The sequence below is a fragment of the Pongo pygmaeus genome, chromosome 18 (genome assembly GCF_028885625.2).
Source record: "Pongo pygmaeus isolate AG05252 chromosome 18, NHGRI_mPonPyg2-v2.0_pri, whole genome shotgun sequence".
In the NCBI taxonomy this organism is placed as follows: Eukaryota; Metazoa; Chordata; class Mammalia; order Primates; family Hominidae; genus Pongo; species Pongo pygmaeus.
Genome location: NC_072391.2, coordinates 50,969,974 through 50,987,136, shown reverse-complemented (window position 1 = coordinate 50,987,136; position 17,163 = coordinate 50,969,974). Strand labels below are relative to the sequence as shown.

Sequence of the window (17,163 nt, the reverse complement as noted above, 5' to 3'; positions counted from 1 at the left end):
AGACACAGTAAGGCAGACATTAGGGGAGGGAAAGAGGGGGAGCACTGATGGAGGTCAAGGAATGGACAGATCCTGCAGGGCATTAGGCCATTGCAAGGAAGGTGGATTTCTAAATATGATAGCAGGTTTGAAACAGGGGAGTGAAATGACGACCTGACTTGTATCTCAAAGGAACATTCTGATTGGGATGGACATAGGGTAGGAAGCAGGAAAGCTGGTTGAGAGGCTATTTTATAAACGATGGTAGTTTTTACCAAGGTGGTAGCACAGGAGGTAGTGAAGGGTAGTCAGGTCATGAGTATATTTTGAAAGCAGAGCTAACTGGATTCACTGATAAATCAAGAGATACATCAAGAAGACTCCAAGGTTTTAGTCTGGGCAACTGGACAGTTCAAATTACTGAACTGTGAAACACTAGGGATTACAGAAATAAAAACTTGGGTTTTGGATATGTTACCTTTGAGATATTTATTACTGGACGGCTGAATACTGCCCACCCTTCCCAAACAATGTTCAGGTATCCAGGACATGAGACTTCAGTATCAAGAACATATTAATGTATTACAAGCATTGGTATATGCCACCACTCCCATCCTTTAAAAAATGTCACTGCTAACTGCATGAAAAGTTTATGTCATTAGGTAAAATTTGAAACCTCTTAATCCCCCAACATCTATTAAAGAACATCTGATGCATAATTCTGGATATTTCATAATTTGTCATTTCAATTAACAATATTTAATAAGAGGGCTATATATGCTCAAGCTACCACCAGCTCTAAGTCTTTATAACCAATGCAGAAATGGCTATGCAGATATGTCTAAAACATTAAAATTTAATTATGAATAGTACCCGAAGACTCCAGATTTTTAGTTGAAAGCTAATTTTGTCAATCAAAAACAAGTAGGAGATTTATTGAGTGGTATTAAAAGAAACAAGTAGGAGATGATCTGCCTGAGATTTTTATACATATGAAGGAAAAGTTTACAATTGAGACTGTCACAGGTGGTTCCAGATGGACTGAGATCATGCAAAGAAAATGCAAAAAAAAATGTCAACCACATTTAACTTGTTAGGGAAAAGATGCTATTAAAAATATCATCTACAAATAATCACAGAGATCCTTTCAGGAATACAGAAAGAAAATAGATCACAGTTCCCTTTGGTTAAAAAAGGGTCATTATTTTGCAGATGTCAATGAGGAGGGAGCAGGATGGCGGTTATGTTACCCATAAGGCACGGAAGGGCCAACTTAATGTGTTCCCGGGGCTCTCTGGTAAGTCATTTTTTGGCACTGGGAGCACATTTCTCCATAGAGACATTTTTGTACAATATGGAAAGATTCCCAGCCCAGCCTCCCAAAGTATTTAACCCACAGTGGATAGACACATTGCAAGAGGAGTGCTGAGTTCCAAATTGTTGTGAGTCCCTTTAGCTCCTGGACTGAACCCCAGCTCCAGAGGAAGGAAAATTAGGAAAGGAAAGGGATGCTGTCAATAAGGAAGACTTGGTCAATCGGCTTCGAAGTAAGGATTCCTCAGTTGAAGACTGTCCACACTTTTAAAATCAATACTGGTGATACCTTGCATTTATGTGTGTTTTATATTTTACAAACTTTCTCATTGGATCATCATAACAATATTCTTCAAAAGGCAACAGTTTTAGCGATTATTCATTAACCAACTTGGGGGCAAAAGATTCTAACATCTTGATAATATTCCACATAAATGGCACGACATCCTTTGGAAATCTTGTTTTCCTTTCAAAACTGTAGGTCTGGTGATTATTATTATTATTTTGTACACTACTTCATTCTTCTAGACTGAGATTCTTCTAGGATATTTCAGAGGTAATTATAATAAAGTAAATAACAGACTAGAGCTGAATCTAATCCCTCTACCATGCTCCCCGCAAAAAACAAAAACAAAAACAAAAACCCTAGATGAAATAAGGTACATAATTTGTTTTATGTTATATCTTTTCCAGGAAAAATAGAAATTTCTGACATTCCAATCTTGCACCAGGGTTTCTTAATTCATATCTGAAATGCCATGATAGTCTGCTAGTCAAAGCAATCCAAACTAAATTCTAGCAGCCAAGGCTAAAATAGCACCCCAGGGAAAATAGCAGGATCTTCACATCTTTACATCAATTTGAATTTCAGGGTGGTTAAAACTATTTAAAGCAGCAGAATTCATCTTTTTTTTCTTTACATATAGAATGTGTGAAATGTGTGTTTGTGTGTGTGTGCACATGTGTGTGTGTATATGTAATGAAGGTTGTCAAAATTTAGCCAAATCCTACAGAAACGAGGTTAAAACACAATCCCTGGCTGTTTACTCCAGTTTTTCTCTCCACACACTAAGAGTTAAGAGAGATGGCAAGGCTGTCACTTGGAATTTCCTAGCTCCTGTCACTTTGTCTCAGCATCTTCAGCATTTTTAGTGTTGTTACTATTGTGTGCAGAGCAGAGGCACTAGGAACGATCCTCTTAACATTCCTGAGATGTACCAGACACATCCTAGGACTTGGTACCAATAAAGCTCAACTCTCACACAGCTCATGTAAGGGTTAAAAACAGAAAGTCCTACCCACTGGTTTGCTCTGATGTTCCTGGAGATATTGTCACTGGATGTATCCTCAGTAGAATTCTATTCAACACCTCTGTCTTTAAGTACAAAGCTGTAGGCTGTAGCAGCTTTAAGAAACATAAGTATCCCTTTTTTCTGCTGCACAGTATCTGTGTGTGAAATTCTCTAAAGGGGTTTAAGTATTTACCCTGAACACTATCAGACTGTTTCTAAAATTTTCCTTATCCAGTTGCAAAAACACTTCAAAGAGAATCATAAACACAGTCCTTTGTGCTTTCGAAGCACACTGTGTTTTTGAGGCTTAAGCCTGAATTCTCTTGGAATTGTATATTCTTTTTTCCCAAAAAGACAGGATACACAACACTTTCTTGTAAAATTCCTTAATAAAGGTACAGACACTCAGGGAAACAAATGGAAAACTCTGAAATTCATAAAATAATCAAAAAAGGAATAAAAACTTATAACAAATTCATTGCTAAATTACATGTAAAATTTCTCCCCAGATGTTTTACTTTTAATAGAAAAATATAGCTGTGGGGAATTGGAGGGGGTGGGTATGAAGGAGAATGGAAAGAACCGAGCTTCCCTCAACGCTTTTAAGATAACCAAAAACCAAAGATTTAAACCAAAGATTTTAAGCTGCTCCAGCTGCAAGTGATTTTTTCGTTTTTCCAAATTTTCAAAGCTAAACGTAAAGGTCCCAAAACTCAGTGTCTGCACACCGGTTTCAGAAACTGAATTTTTGGATGCTTATGACTCTTTATCCACCTCTAATCTGTGCTTATCTTGAGTCACTCAGCACTGCCCCAGTCAAAAAAGAGAATTTACATTTTAATTTAAAACCACTAGACATCTCACATCTGATCCTAAATTACTATAATATACTCTGCTCCTAAATCAGAAATGCTAACCCTGAAAAATGGGAGACTGGATTATGTTGGCTGATGTAACTTAATGTGCACATTAACACTGAAAAGAAGGGAGAAAAAAATTATACACACACACACACACACACACAAAAATTGGTGACTTTCCCATTAATGCAAACAAAAAAATTCAATATTTATATTTACATCACTTTCTTCTGCACATCCCCAAAAATCTTCAGTCCTAGAAGGGAGTTTAAAATAAACTTAGCTAATTGAACTATAATACAATAGCAAATACCAGTATACTCAGTAAAAATTTCAGTAAATGAAAAAGCAGCCTTGTTCCTGTATTCAGTTTTAAAGAATTTAATCTAAAGCACTGTGATGAGAACTTCATTAATCTCTCCAAAAATAAACAAACTACTGCTCGGCTCAATCATTCCCTATGACTGTGTAAACTACATGAAGTGTAACCTATGCTGAGGAAGACTCATCCACACAGCCATGGGCAGGCTCCTGGCAAGGGCCCTCCCAGATGATTTACATAGGCCAAAATAGAACGGGAAAAGGCATGACTCATCTTAAAATTAAACTATTATAACTAACTTGTCAGGGACAACCTTTACCTTCTTAAGTACATTTCTCTCTTAAAACTTTAACAACAAGAAACTGGTTACATTATTAAATAAAACACCTACTCATTTTCCACATCTCTCTGCTCTCCTGTGCCAAATTTTAACATAAATGGATAGAATTAAATGTAGCCTATAGCTTACCTAACATAATTATATGTTGTGTTTTACACTGTTTCAAAACGGATACATTAAAATAATCCAGTCTTGGCTCCTACCCACTAAAGTCAATAAAGGTTATTAAGGCCAACTGCCATATAAATGCATTGCTATAACAGCACAAGGAATTGTCAGAACAGGAAATGCAATTCAAAACATTCAAAACCATCAGGATCTACTTTTTCTTCTAAAAGAAAAAAACAAGGAAAACAGCAAGAAGAATTTCTCTCCAGTATCGAAATCATCACTACTTTTGAAAATGTTTACTCTGGAAATGATTGTCGAATATTTCCACTGGATTATACTAAATTGACCTTTTTTTTTTTTAAGGTCAATAGGAAATGAATAAATGTCATCAATTTAGAGGATTTCGCACCTAGCATTCTTTTCTGTATCATTGTGAATTTGATAGTGTTAAAACATTTTTATAGGTAAAATAAATGTCAGTTTTGCAAAGAGCGATACCAGACCCTGAGAGACGAACGGCCTATCCATTGAATCTCTGGCTACAGCAAGACTTCCCCACCTCACAGGAGACTTCAGCTTTTCATATTTCTCTTTACCCAGAAAGCAAAGCAGTTGTACAGTTTCTTTCAAATGGTAACTCTCTCTTATCCTGAAGAGTCTTCTCATAATACAATCATCTTGGATGGCGGGCGGTGGGGGTAGGAAGTGCATCGGGTTTAAAAAAAATTAAAATAAAAAACAAATATTTGAATAGTATTATAGTTTTATAATGCCATCCTCAATAGGGAACAAAGAGGAGGGGAAAGGCCAGACTAAATTCCTGGGTTATAAGAAAGGGTTATGTTGCTTTGGGCTTAATGGCTCATAAATTCATGAGGTAATATTCAGGGAAAATGTGATATTTTATCAGAATGTCATTCAAATATAAGGTTTAACATTTACATCACAAGAGCATGGACGGAGTAAAACTATCCGCCGGGAGAAAAAAATGGCAAGAATAAACAGTGTGATAAAAATGGTGTTTTCTGGGACAGGAAATGGGAAGTGGAGGATGGGGGAGTTTTAGAGACAGCTGACTAAACTTTTTGAAATATGTGACTGGTTATGACATGTGAAGCAATTACCATTAATGGAAGAAAAGCGATTTCAAAGCTCATTTTCCATTCTTCTATATCCTTCCTGAGACTACACCTTCCAGCCACAAAGTGAAAAAAGAGCACAAAGACAGAAATCACAGCGCAAGTCTCTTCCCTGGTACAAGGGCCGATAAAGGTTGCTTTACTCATAAGCAAAAGGGGAAAAGTAATGCACATATTCCCTGAGGTTTTTTATTTTCTCAGCAAAAGAGATCGATGTTATTTTGCAGAACAGACAAAATGTATTGATTTAAAGAAATCTTTCCACAACACACACGATTTTACAATTCAAAAAAAAGCATAAAGATAAAAAAGAATCATTTGTCTAAAATGATAATAATTTTGAGTAAGATAGTCCCTGGAAGCAAAGTGAGGACACTCAGAAATTCCATTTGGATTAGTCTAATGCTACAGAATCCAAATGTGCACCAAACACTGTACTTTTTATGTTAAATTGCTGTTGAATTTGTTAACCCACAACTGATATCCTGTGTTATGGAATCTTGGAGATTACAGCTAACTTGAAGCAACAGGGATAATTCTTGACAGTTAATGGTATTTTTGTATGCATTTTCCTGAAAGGCTAACATCTTGGGGCCTCAATCTGGTAGCTCAACATTGCCCCCTACTGCTTGCAACTGAGAAAATATGAGGTGGGCTGGCGCCAAGTAGAAATCTAACCAGCCACTGCCAATTCCACCCGAGTATACAAATACCAGATAGTACTAAACGAACAGAACCACAGAACCGTAGACTCATCCAACAATTATTCTGTTCTTTCTTTTCCAATAGAAAAAAGAAATCACTATGAATTTGTAAAAAGTCATTGTAAAAGGCTTGAAGCAATGCTTTCATTTAATTTGGAAGAAACATCCCTTTTATCTGGGCCTAAATCTTCACTCTGCTGATAAAGATCACCCCAAGGCATGCGGAGGAGACAAACTGAGGCCACTGATCTCCATCAGAACACAGGAATGCCACGCCAACTGCTGGGAAACCGGTGCCAGAGTTCACAGAATTGCTTTTCCTTTTAGTAATTTTTATACAAGAGCGACAAAACAAATAAAAGATATTTCCTCTTAACAAATGTGCCACCACCTTCAAATTATTTATACACAAATTTACATAGATATAACTAAATTCCTTAAATGAATTCATAATGAATATCACTTGTAAGCTCACAATACCAAATATTTTATTTTTTATTTGTGTGTGTGTGTGTATGTGAGACAAGGTCTCACTCTGTCACCCAGGCTAGAGTGCAGTAACGCGATCACAGCTCACTGTAGCCTTGACTTCTTGGGCTCCAGTGATCCTCCCACCTCAGCCTCCCAAGTAGCTCAGACCATAGGCATGCACCACCACACACGGATAATTTTTTTTTTATTTAGTAGAGACGAAGTCTCACTATGTTGCCCAGGCTAGTCTCAAACTCCTGGGTTCAAGCAATCCTCCCAACTTGGCCTCCCAAAGTGCTGAGAAGACAGGAATGAGCCACCATGCTGGGCCAGATTTTACTTAAAAAAAAAAAAAAAAGCTCTTGAACAAAAATAAAATCAAGGGCTGGGCATGGTGGCTCACGCCTGTAATCCCAACACTTTGGGAGGCCAAGGCAGGTGGATCACCTGAGGTCAGGAGTTGGAGACCAACCTGGCCAATATGGTGAAACCCCGTCTCTACTAAAAAATACAAAAATTAGCCAGGCGTGGTGGCACGCGCCTGTTATCCCAGCTACTAGGGAGGCTGAGACAGGAGAATCACTTGAACTCAGGAGGTGGAGGTTGCAGTGAGCTGAGATCGCGCCATTGCACTCTGGCCTGGGCGACAGAGCAAGACTCCGTCTCAAAAAAAAAAAAAAAATCATTAAGAGCTCCTTTCTTATTTGCTCTTCAACTCTAATTCACAGAGTTGTCAAATTACAACTTCAAAGTCAAGCTGATGTCTTAGAGCCAAGGTTCATCAAGTTAAGAGGTTCTAACTCATATGTAAATGGACAAAATCAGAATTACACAGCAGGGAGAAAAAAGGTTGCCCTGAAACTGAAGCTGCCTTTATATAAGCAGCCCATAAAAATGGAGAGTACTCATAACAGGCTTAGTTTAGGAACAGAACTGACTAAGGAGATTTAGGCACAGACTTTTCATTAACTCCAATTCAGTTTCACAATGCTCAGTTTTGCATCGATTCAGGTCTTTAGAGAAATCAATTTTTGTGATACTATTAATACATTAAAAGGATTATAACATTCCTTCCCCAGACATATATCCATGAAAAGGTATGATTTAAAGATTTGAGATGTCTGGAAAGCAAGGACTTTTGGATTCTGATCCAGACTTTTAAACTGGGGCCTTCAGAGTTGTGACTTGACATTTTCATTATTATAAAGTAGGAATTAGGGTAGATCCTATGTTAAGTGTTCTTATCACAATAATAATAATTATAATAAATAAGACAGAAGAAAACTTTTGGAGGTGATGGATAGGTTTATGGCATAGACTGCTGTGATGGTTTCATGAACGTACATGTATCTCTAAACTCAGGTTGTACACATTAAATACGTACAGCTTTTTGTAGGGCAATCATACCCCAATAAAATGGCTTTAAAAAAATAAAATAGGGATTAGCAATAGCTATCCATTTTTGCAGATTAGTTCATTGTTTCCAGCACATTTCAAATTCTGTGCTGAGGTACTATCTCCAGAGTTTGCAGGCTTTTACCACTTTTCTACTACATTCCAAATCCAATTGTTTGAAGGCAGAACAGTGAGGTGGTGAAGGGCAAGGACCCCAGAGGCAGCCTTCTAGAGTTCAAATTCCAGCTCCCTCACCTATTAGCTGGGTGACCTTGAGGAAGTTACACAAACCCTTTGTGTTTTGGTCTCCTCATTAGAAAAATGGGGAATATATTACATCTATGTTGTGGGTTGTCATAAAAGTTAAAGAAGTTTTATAGAAAACACATAGAATAATGTCTGGTACTTAATAAGTATTATGTGTTTGCTATCATTATTACTATTACTATTATTTAAATTAAGACTTAATGCAAGACCTCCATGTGGCTTCAACCTGCCTTCCAGCTACATTTCCTCCCACATCATCTGCACTACTTGCTCTGGTCACACCTGACTTCTGGCCTTGTTTTTAGTTTCTGGATTCTAATGTTCTTCCCCAGATCCCCCATCCCATCATACTCCTCAGCATCCAAGGGCCCCAAAAACCACATCTGCCATTTCACCACCATCCCAGCCGGCTCAAGTGGTCTGAATGTAATACTCCCTCCTCTGGAACTATGATTTTCTTTTAACATTTCACATCTATTACCAGATTTCAATTTAGCTAATGTCATACCTGGTGATATTTGTGCCCCTCTCCTTGTTCAACTGTTGGGTCACAGTGGTTGAGAGCATAAGCTGTGGAGCCAGCCTGCCTGGGTTTCCACCTGGCTGTGCCACTTACTCAGTGACCCTGGGGGAGGCCCTTCATTTCCCTGCCCCTCAGTTTTCACATCTACAAATTAAGGCCTGGAAAAGTTTCTATACCTCTTAGCATTGCTGTAAAAATTTTTAAAGTTAATACTGAGAAAACAGAGTAGCACCTGATGCATATAAAAATGCAAATGAATGTTAAATAGTATTTTCGAATTGTTATCCTCTGATCACCACTTCATAGTATATGTCCAGCACATACCTTATGAGGAGAAAATACTCAATAAATGCTTATTGAACTAAACTGAGGTTGTACTGACAAAATCCTGGCTATATCCATCACCTTACCAAGAAGAATCTAACTTGATAGTTAGGAATAATTAAATCTACATTTGCCTATGCAAATGAGGCAGTGGAGGATTTGTATAACACAGCAGCCCAGAAAACACGGTCCCAGGTCTCATGGACTCACCACAGCCTCCATCTTCTTCCACAGTGCTTCCAATTGAGCCATGGGTTGACACCACCAGTCAGTGCACTTTCTGTATCGATTGCCTTGAAACCAAAACTGCCTCAGCCACTCAAACTCGACCTGTGGACCATAAAGAGAAGATGGTGGTTTTAATACCCTTGTGATAGACAAGCGAGGACAATGACTTCGTCTCTTAATTCTCCTCCAGTAACCTGATGGCCATAGGATGAGAAAAGGTGAGAAAGGTCAGCTTAACCAGTTCCCAGTGTAAGCTGGCATCTCCAGAGCATTTCTGCAAAGCTAAGAAAAGAGTAATCTTAAAACTGAGGTCTGGCCAGACGTGTTGGTTCATGCCTATAATCCCAATAGTTTGGCAGGCTGAGACGTGAGGATCTCTTGAGGCCAGGAGTTTGAGCCCAGCCTGGGCAACATTGCAAGATGCTGTCTCTACAAAACAATTAAAAATAAATTGGCCAAGCGCAGTGGTGTGTGCTGGTCGTCCTGGCTGCTTGGGAGGCTGCGGCAAGAGGATTCCTTGAGCCTAGGAGTTTGAGGCTGCAGTGAGCTATAATTGTGCCACTGCATTCCAGCCTGGGCAACAGAGCAAGAGTCTCTGTGTCAAAATAAAATAAAATAAAATAATTAAACAGCTGAAATTCTCTTATGCAACCCAGCTCATGCCAGAGAGGGGTTTTCAATCACATTTATTAGTCAGATGTGAGGAAACTATAAGTCAATCAACAACAAATACTGAGATCCTAATTATAAAGCAGGCTGTACTATGTTTGATGGGAAAGGCATAAACTGAATATGTTTTTATTAAATGTCTTTATTTAAGGCTGGTATTAAAAGCAAAACACAGATACATATTAGGAAATTTTAATTATAAGTTTCTTAAATTACAATAAATTAAAGTAACTTACCCATGGGCCAGGAGGAGCTGGTGATAATCTTAACCTATATATATAAAACTAATTATGAAGGTATACACTAAACCGACAAAGCCATTCAAATTTTCACTTGTCAACTCAGGGCAGGTGACAATAGGTTAAAAAGAAGAGTAGCAAACATATTAGTACAAGTTGAATATCTCTTATCTGAAATGCTTGAGACCAAAAGTATTTCTGATTTTAGAATATTTGTGTTACACACTCACTGGCCGAGCATTTCAAATCCAAAATCTGAAATGCTCCAATAAACATTTCCTTTGAGCATCATGTTTATGCACAAAAAGCTTTGAATACTGGAGCACCTCAAATTTCAGATTTTCAGATAAGAAATACTCAAGTAACTTACTTTCATTCCGATGAATCTACTATGGTAAACTTCAACTGTTTGCCACCTTGGCAGTCCTCCTATTCCAGCCAAATCCCACCCATCCCTTCCCCAAACAGCCCATGTGGTCTGAGGAGGCTCCAGCTCCAATGCCAGGGGTGGAATATGCAACCCAGGTCTAGGCCAATCAGCCCACTAGATTCTCTAGTCACAGAACTAGGATTGAGAGGAATAGGAATATGTCCAATCAGAGTAAATCTCAAGACTATCAGAAACTACAGGAAGAAGACTCTGCAGCTATTTTGCCAGCAATGGGAAGAATGGAGCCAACATAGCAGGGGTAGCTGCAAGACGAAAAGACAAAAACCACATCCTGATGACATCAACTGACCCTTGATCGAACTATTCCTGAAGCTGTTTTTACTTAAGCTAGTTCAGGTTGAATGTTTTGCCCCTTGCAACTAAAATAATCCCAACATATTTAGATGAGAGGCTGAGTTAACTTATGGAAATATAAAAAATTGTTTTCTATCCATTTTCTAAGTCTTCTGTCATTCATTGACTTGAAAATCAAGGTACAATGCTACTGATCTTAAATACTCTTTTTACCACTGCCCGCTAAAGAAATGTGGAGCCACCACAGCTTCAGGCTGGGTTGCCTGGCTTTGCTAAGGTGATCATGTTCCATATATAGACATGGAGCTATTATAATCTTCACCTGTTACCGCAAAGAATTTTTTTCTGTGTTTATCCATATTGAACTTTCATGAGGCAAACAAAAGCAACTTGTGAAGATTTAACAATGGTGAAAAATGGCTCAAATAAGTAACCTGAGAATACCAAGTCATATGAAAAGGTTTTAGTTTACATTAACTAAATGTTTGTTTGCTATGTAGGACTGATTTCAGTTAAAGCTGTTTAAACAAAACAAAAAAGGAATGTAGACAATATTAAAACAACAGTTGCTAAAACTTATCTGTGCTATTAAAAGACAGTGGTTAACATATGTAACCTTGAGTACTTTGAAAGAAGAATTAATACAAGTGTGGTTCAACTTCTGTGAAGATACAGGTTTAACAGCATACTTACTTCAAAAAAAAAATGAGTTCTTTTTGATGGATTTCACATAAAATTTGGTCACACTATGGAAAGAGCCTGTTAGCAAAACATCAAGCCCTATGTTAGAAAGAGTTGAAAAGGTTTTAAAAGATTTTCCAGTCTTTGGGCTGGTTATGCCTGTTGAAGAGGACAGAATGGATAAGGCTTGCCAACCATGGTGACTCTGGAAATAGATTATCATATGTAATTAGTTCATTCAGTCTATCAGGATACACTAGAAACTGGATTTCAGTAAATTAAAACTTGGAAGCAAGGAAAAGGCTACATCTAGGGGCTCTGCTATTGAACAAGAGAGCAAAGAGAGAGCCCTGGCTATTTTAATAAATAATGCCTTCATCTTCCCTTGGATGCCAAACTATCTTTTGAGGCAGACAGTATCATGGTTAAAAATAAGGGCTTTGACCTATAATCCCAGCACTTTGAGAGGCCATGGCAGGAGGATCACTTGAGCCCAGGAGTTTGAAACTATCCTGGGCAACATAGTGAGACCTCATCTCTACAAAATAAACAAATAAACAAAGTTAGATGGTTGTGATGGCATGCACCTGTGTTCCCAGCTACTTAGATGGCTGAGGCAGGAGGATCACTTGAGCCCAGGAGGTCCAGGCTGCAGTGAGCCATGATGGCGCCACTACACTCCAGTCTGGGCAACACAGTGAGGCCATGTCTCTAAAAGAAAAAAAGAATATGGGTTCTGGAGTCAGTTCAAAAGTGGGTACCACTACAGAATAGCTATGTCATCTGTAAGACAGAAACAATTACTGCCTACTATCTGTTAGGCACTTACTAGATGTCAAGAATGCATACTAAACAAGACCACAAGGCTTTGGACTTCCTGCCCTCAAGCATCTCACAATCTTAAAAATTTTCTGACCAGGAAAAGTTTTAATGTCCTTGTCAATTCATGCCCACCCTTTTCCACTAATGCCAGTCAGAAACGTTCAACAGCACTGAAGACCTTCTCCCAACAGAATTTTATTCATGAGTTGAAGTACTGCCCATGAGATACAATCTCTGCGGACATCAAGCCCACTGGCATGCCTTCTATTCAACTCCATGACCTGACTTTTTCATTTCAATATTGTGGGTAAAAACTATTACAGGATTTTAATCAAATGCCATCTTTACCAGCTCCCCCACTGCCAAGAGAAAGAAGTAGCTGACTCTCTCCTTAAAATTAATTAAGAAGGCAAAAAAATATTTCCACCTGCTTGATTCAGAGTCTGAGTTAATAAACTCTGGAAATTAGGAAGGAAAGCTACAGCATGGACACTGCACAAAACCAAAGAGTCAGGATGCAAAATACAGTGAGTCCTTATTACTTTGGGGCTAAAAAACCAAACAAACATCAATGTCTAACCATATTGACTGACTGATGAAGTGGTAACCATGACAGAAGTTGGGTCTTCCTCCCTTCTCCAGAGTTGTAGGCCGTCAAAGGAGGCTCATAGCTAACATAGCAGAAATAAGAGGCAAGCTGTCAGAAGGACAAATGCTGACATGGGGCCAAGGAACATTCCACGGGTGACACATCCCTGAAGACGTCAATAGCAGGGAGACGACCTGTAGGAGCTCTCAGGGTTCTCTCAAAGTTTTCTTGATACTTACAAACCAAACTCCCTGATTTTGAACATGCACTTAATGGAAATAAGTCTAGAAGAGGAGAAAGAAATGGAATCAACCCACATATCTGGACTTCAGTCATTGGGCACTTAGGCATTGGAGAGCAAAGCTAATAAGACTTCAAAAGAATATTTCTGAGCCACTTTATCACCATATAGTTGTAAATCATATCCACCATTCCAACAGGTCAGCAAATGTCACCTACTTTTCTTCTACCAAGTTTGTTTAGGCTCTTGATTTGGTCCCAAGTCAGCCATAGAGCTCCCTCATGAGATGTGTGACTGCACCCCTTGGGATTAATGTCTCACTGTAATAACAGAAAGAAGTTACTTCACTGAGGAAGAAATTAGACCAGGAAGACACGGTAAGGCTCTATCTACAAAGAGATACCCTATGAAGGCCCTTTTGCAGTAGTTATAAGGAAGCCACAGGTCTGATCAGAAGAAAATGAGAGCCAAACAATACCATCAAACATTCCATTCTTCTAGGGGACATCTACTAAGAGAAGAGGCTGAATTCCACATTTTACCATCTTTAAAAAGGAAAGTGGGCCATTTAATAACATGAAAGAAGACTGCGCTTATAATTAAACAAGAATCTTTCCTAAGCATCTTAAATTGGAAAAACTATCTCCAATAAGGTACTCCAAAACATATGCCCAAACTTCCGAAACTGCTTAGTTGGAAATCATCCTAGACAAGGAAAACAAACCACTTCTCAACCCACGCAGACTGAGAGCTTGTAGTATGTAAAACCAAGGGCTTCATCCTGTGATTTGTCCAGCAAAGACAGATGGCCTTGCAGAAAGAGGCAAGCAAGCAAGAAACTGGGAGAACTCTTACGGACACGTGGGCTTTCATTGAACAACAGGACAAAGTAGAGAGCGGGCATGCAACTGCTAAATCCCAGACCAACTTGTATGGCAAAAGAACAATATCTGACAATGTGCCCTGACATATGGAATTAATTGTGAAAGTAAGGAGATGACCTTGAAGAATCAGAGATTGAGGGGATGGTGAAGACTGGCACACACGCTATTTAAATTCAAGATCAATCTCTCTATTCAACCCCAGGGGCCAAGGTTTCTGATACAGTACATCTCTGCCCCACCTCCCTAACACATAATGTCAAAAGCAGCCAGTCACTTTCTGAAGCAGACAAATTTGTTTTTTTTTTTATTTTTATATTTTTTGAGATAGAGTTTCGCCCTTGTTGCCCAGGCTGGAGTGCAATGGCACAATCTCGGCTCACTGCAACTTCCGCCTCCTGGGTTCAAGAGATTCTCCTGCCTCAGTCTCCCAAGTAGCTGGGATTACAGGCGCCCGCCACTACACCTGGCTAACTTTTTGTATTTTTAGTAGAAACGGGGTTTCACCATGTTGGCCAGGCTGGTCTCGAACTCCTGACCTCAGGTGATCCACCGCCTCGGCCTCCCAAAGTGCTGGGATTACAGGCGTGAGCCACCGCACCCAGCCTGAAGCAGATAGACTTAGATGACAATATTCTGTTATATACACAGTGTGATTTTACAGATTTCTCCCATCCATTGATGGTAACAAAGCATCACAGTCAGTCACAAGAGATGAGAAAGGATAGCGAAATACGACAGCCCATATGCATGTTAAAGAAAGCACCCATTCCGCTAGTCTGACACTGAAAATTGTGAGATTTTTTGAGAAGGAAATAACTAAATTTTGAGATTAGAATTTCTATACTATAAATACGGAGAAAGACATAACTTTGCTCCCTGGTCTAATTCAGGGAGGTCATCAGGCCCATAAATGTCTTCTTTCCTTAAGTTCTGGCTATCAGCAATGTCTCCAGCAGGGACTAATAAGAGAGAAAGTAGAACACCCATCAGGCACAATGAAGGGAAGCAAATCAGACTTGAGCTCAGCATTAGAAGTGGTTACTAGTCCCCTGAAAGGCAGAATTGCTTCCCCTGTGGTTCTGGAGATTATGACAATGTTTCACAAAGTGTGGAGCAGCTCACAAGATATTAAATAACTTATAAAGACATTGAAAAGATATTATATGTTGCTATGGGAGACGACATTATTTCTCCTTTGCTCAAAACTCTTCAATGGGTCCCCATTTCCTGCAGAGTAAAAAGGAAACGCCTTGTCCTTACAAGGGCCTCCAAGGACCTATACAATCTGCTGCTCCCCAGTCTCCTGGAACTACCTCTGTGACCTCTTCTCCTACAAGTAGCAGCCTTACTCCCTCCACTCAAACATACTGTTTCTGGACTGTTCCATGGACTCCAGGTATTCCCCCACCACACAGCCTTTGCAGTGGCTGTTCCTTATGCCCAAAATGCAATTCCCCAGATATCCAGATGGTTCTCTCTCATGTCCTTCAATTCTCTGCTCAAAGGACATCTTTTCAACAGGGAGGTTCTCTAGTTCTCTCAATTTCCATCATCTTGCTCTGTTTGTTTTTTTTTTTCTTTTTTCTTTTTTCTGTAGCACTTATCAACTTCTAACATACTGTATAATTTACCAATGTATTATGTTTATTACTTACCATCATCTCCCTACACTAGAATGTCTATTTTATTTACCAATATAGTCTAAAGCACCCAGCAGAGTGTCTGGCACATGCTCAGTAATTATAGAAAGGATGCATGAGAACATTTTTTAACTCCAAATTCCCCATCAATCCTTCTTATTATATCAAAAAGAAAGTCTCAGATTGGTGAAGGAACTTCAGTTCTCTACCACATTTTAGTGTCTCCTTTTTTCTTTTAATGGTTTTTTTCTTTGAGGTATAATTTACCAGCCATAAAATTCACACATTGTAAGTGCAGAATCCAATAATTATTAGAAAATGTATAAAGCTGTGCAACCATTACCACTAATCTCCCTTCTTAACATGAAGAAAGGAAACTTGAGGCTCAGAGCCTCCTCCAGACAAGAATATCTGCTGGAATGTAATAACATTACTCTGTTTTCATTGGACCTATTTTTCTGGATACTTTTTCTTTTGGCTAATGATACTGGATTTCCACTTAAAGTAGCAATATAAAGCTTCCTTTTTAAAGAAATGTATACATGTTAAAAAAGAGTTGATTTAAAGTAAAATATTAAGTAACTAAACAATGTATGTAGTCCGAAGATAAAGCAAATATTGAGAGGGTATTAGTGGGAAAAGTAGAGTTTGCAAAACTTTGACCCATGGGATCCAGACCTGCCGGTCTCACAGACTGCAGAATTGCAACTGATTTCATCAGTGAAAAGCAAGGCATTGACACTTGCTCCCAGGGCCTACCCTCAATTCCCAGCAGTCTTTGCTAGAAGACTATTCTTCATGAGTCTCTTGTGCTTCTGCGTGTCTTGTGAGTAAGAATGACTGTCCTGTGTTACAGACTCTCATTGCAAGGATGTTTACATAGCAACAACCTTGACAGAGAGAGTTTCTCCCTCCAGAACAAAGGGCAGGTGTGCATATAGGCTTGGAAGATAAAGACAGTGTCTTGACCTACAGCAAAAGACAGGCATGCTTACTATCCTTTGAAAAAGACTAGGTTCCCATAGCTCATGGTTCCTCTCCTATAATGTTACTCCTCAATGTGTACATGTTATCTGGCCTACTTTGCATTGCCCTATAGAAACAGAAGCTGGGAGAATGCTATGGTCTGTATGTGTATGTCCCTCCAAAATTCTTTTTTATTTTATTTTTTTTATTTATTTATTTATTTATTTATTTATTTATTTTGAGATGGCGTCTCACTCTGTTGCCCAGGCTGGAGTACAGTCGCGTGATCTTGGCTCACTGCAAGCTCCGCCTCGCAGGTTCATGCCATTCTCCTGCCTCAGCCTCCCGAGTAGCTGGGACTACAGGCGCCCGCCACCACACCCAGCTAATTTTTTGCATTTTTTTTTTTTTTTTAGTA

The 17,163-nt window shown here is 38.9% G+C and overlaps 1 protein-coding gene across 5 annotated transcripts in view; it reads right to left on the bottom strand.

Moving 5' to 3' along the window:
- FTO (FTO alpha-ketoglutarate dependent dioxygenase) overlaps positions 1 to 17,163 on the bottom strand; it is a 408,367-nt gene that overhangs the window by 211,801 nt on the left and 179,403 nt on the right. For all 5 annotated transcript variants that reach the window (XM_054453521.2, XM_054453522.2, XM_063655154.1 and 2 more), the window contains exon 7: positions 9,252 to 9,371. In XM_054453521.2, the coding sequence (XP_054309496.1) occupies positions 9,252 to 9,371 (120 nt within the window). The remainder of the gene's footprint in view (positions 1 to 9,251; positions 9,372 to 17,163) is intronic.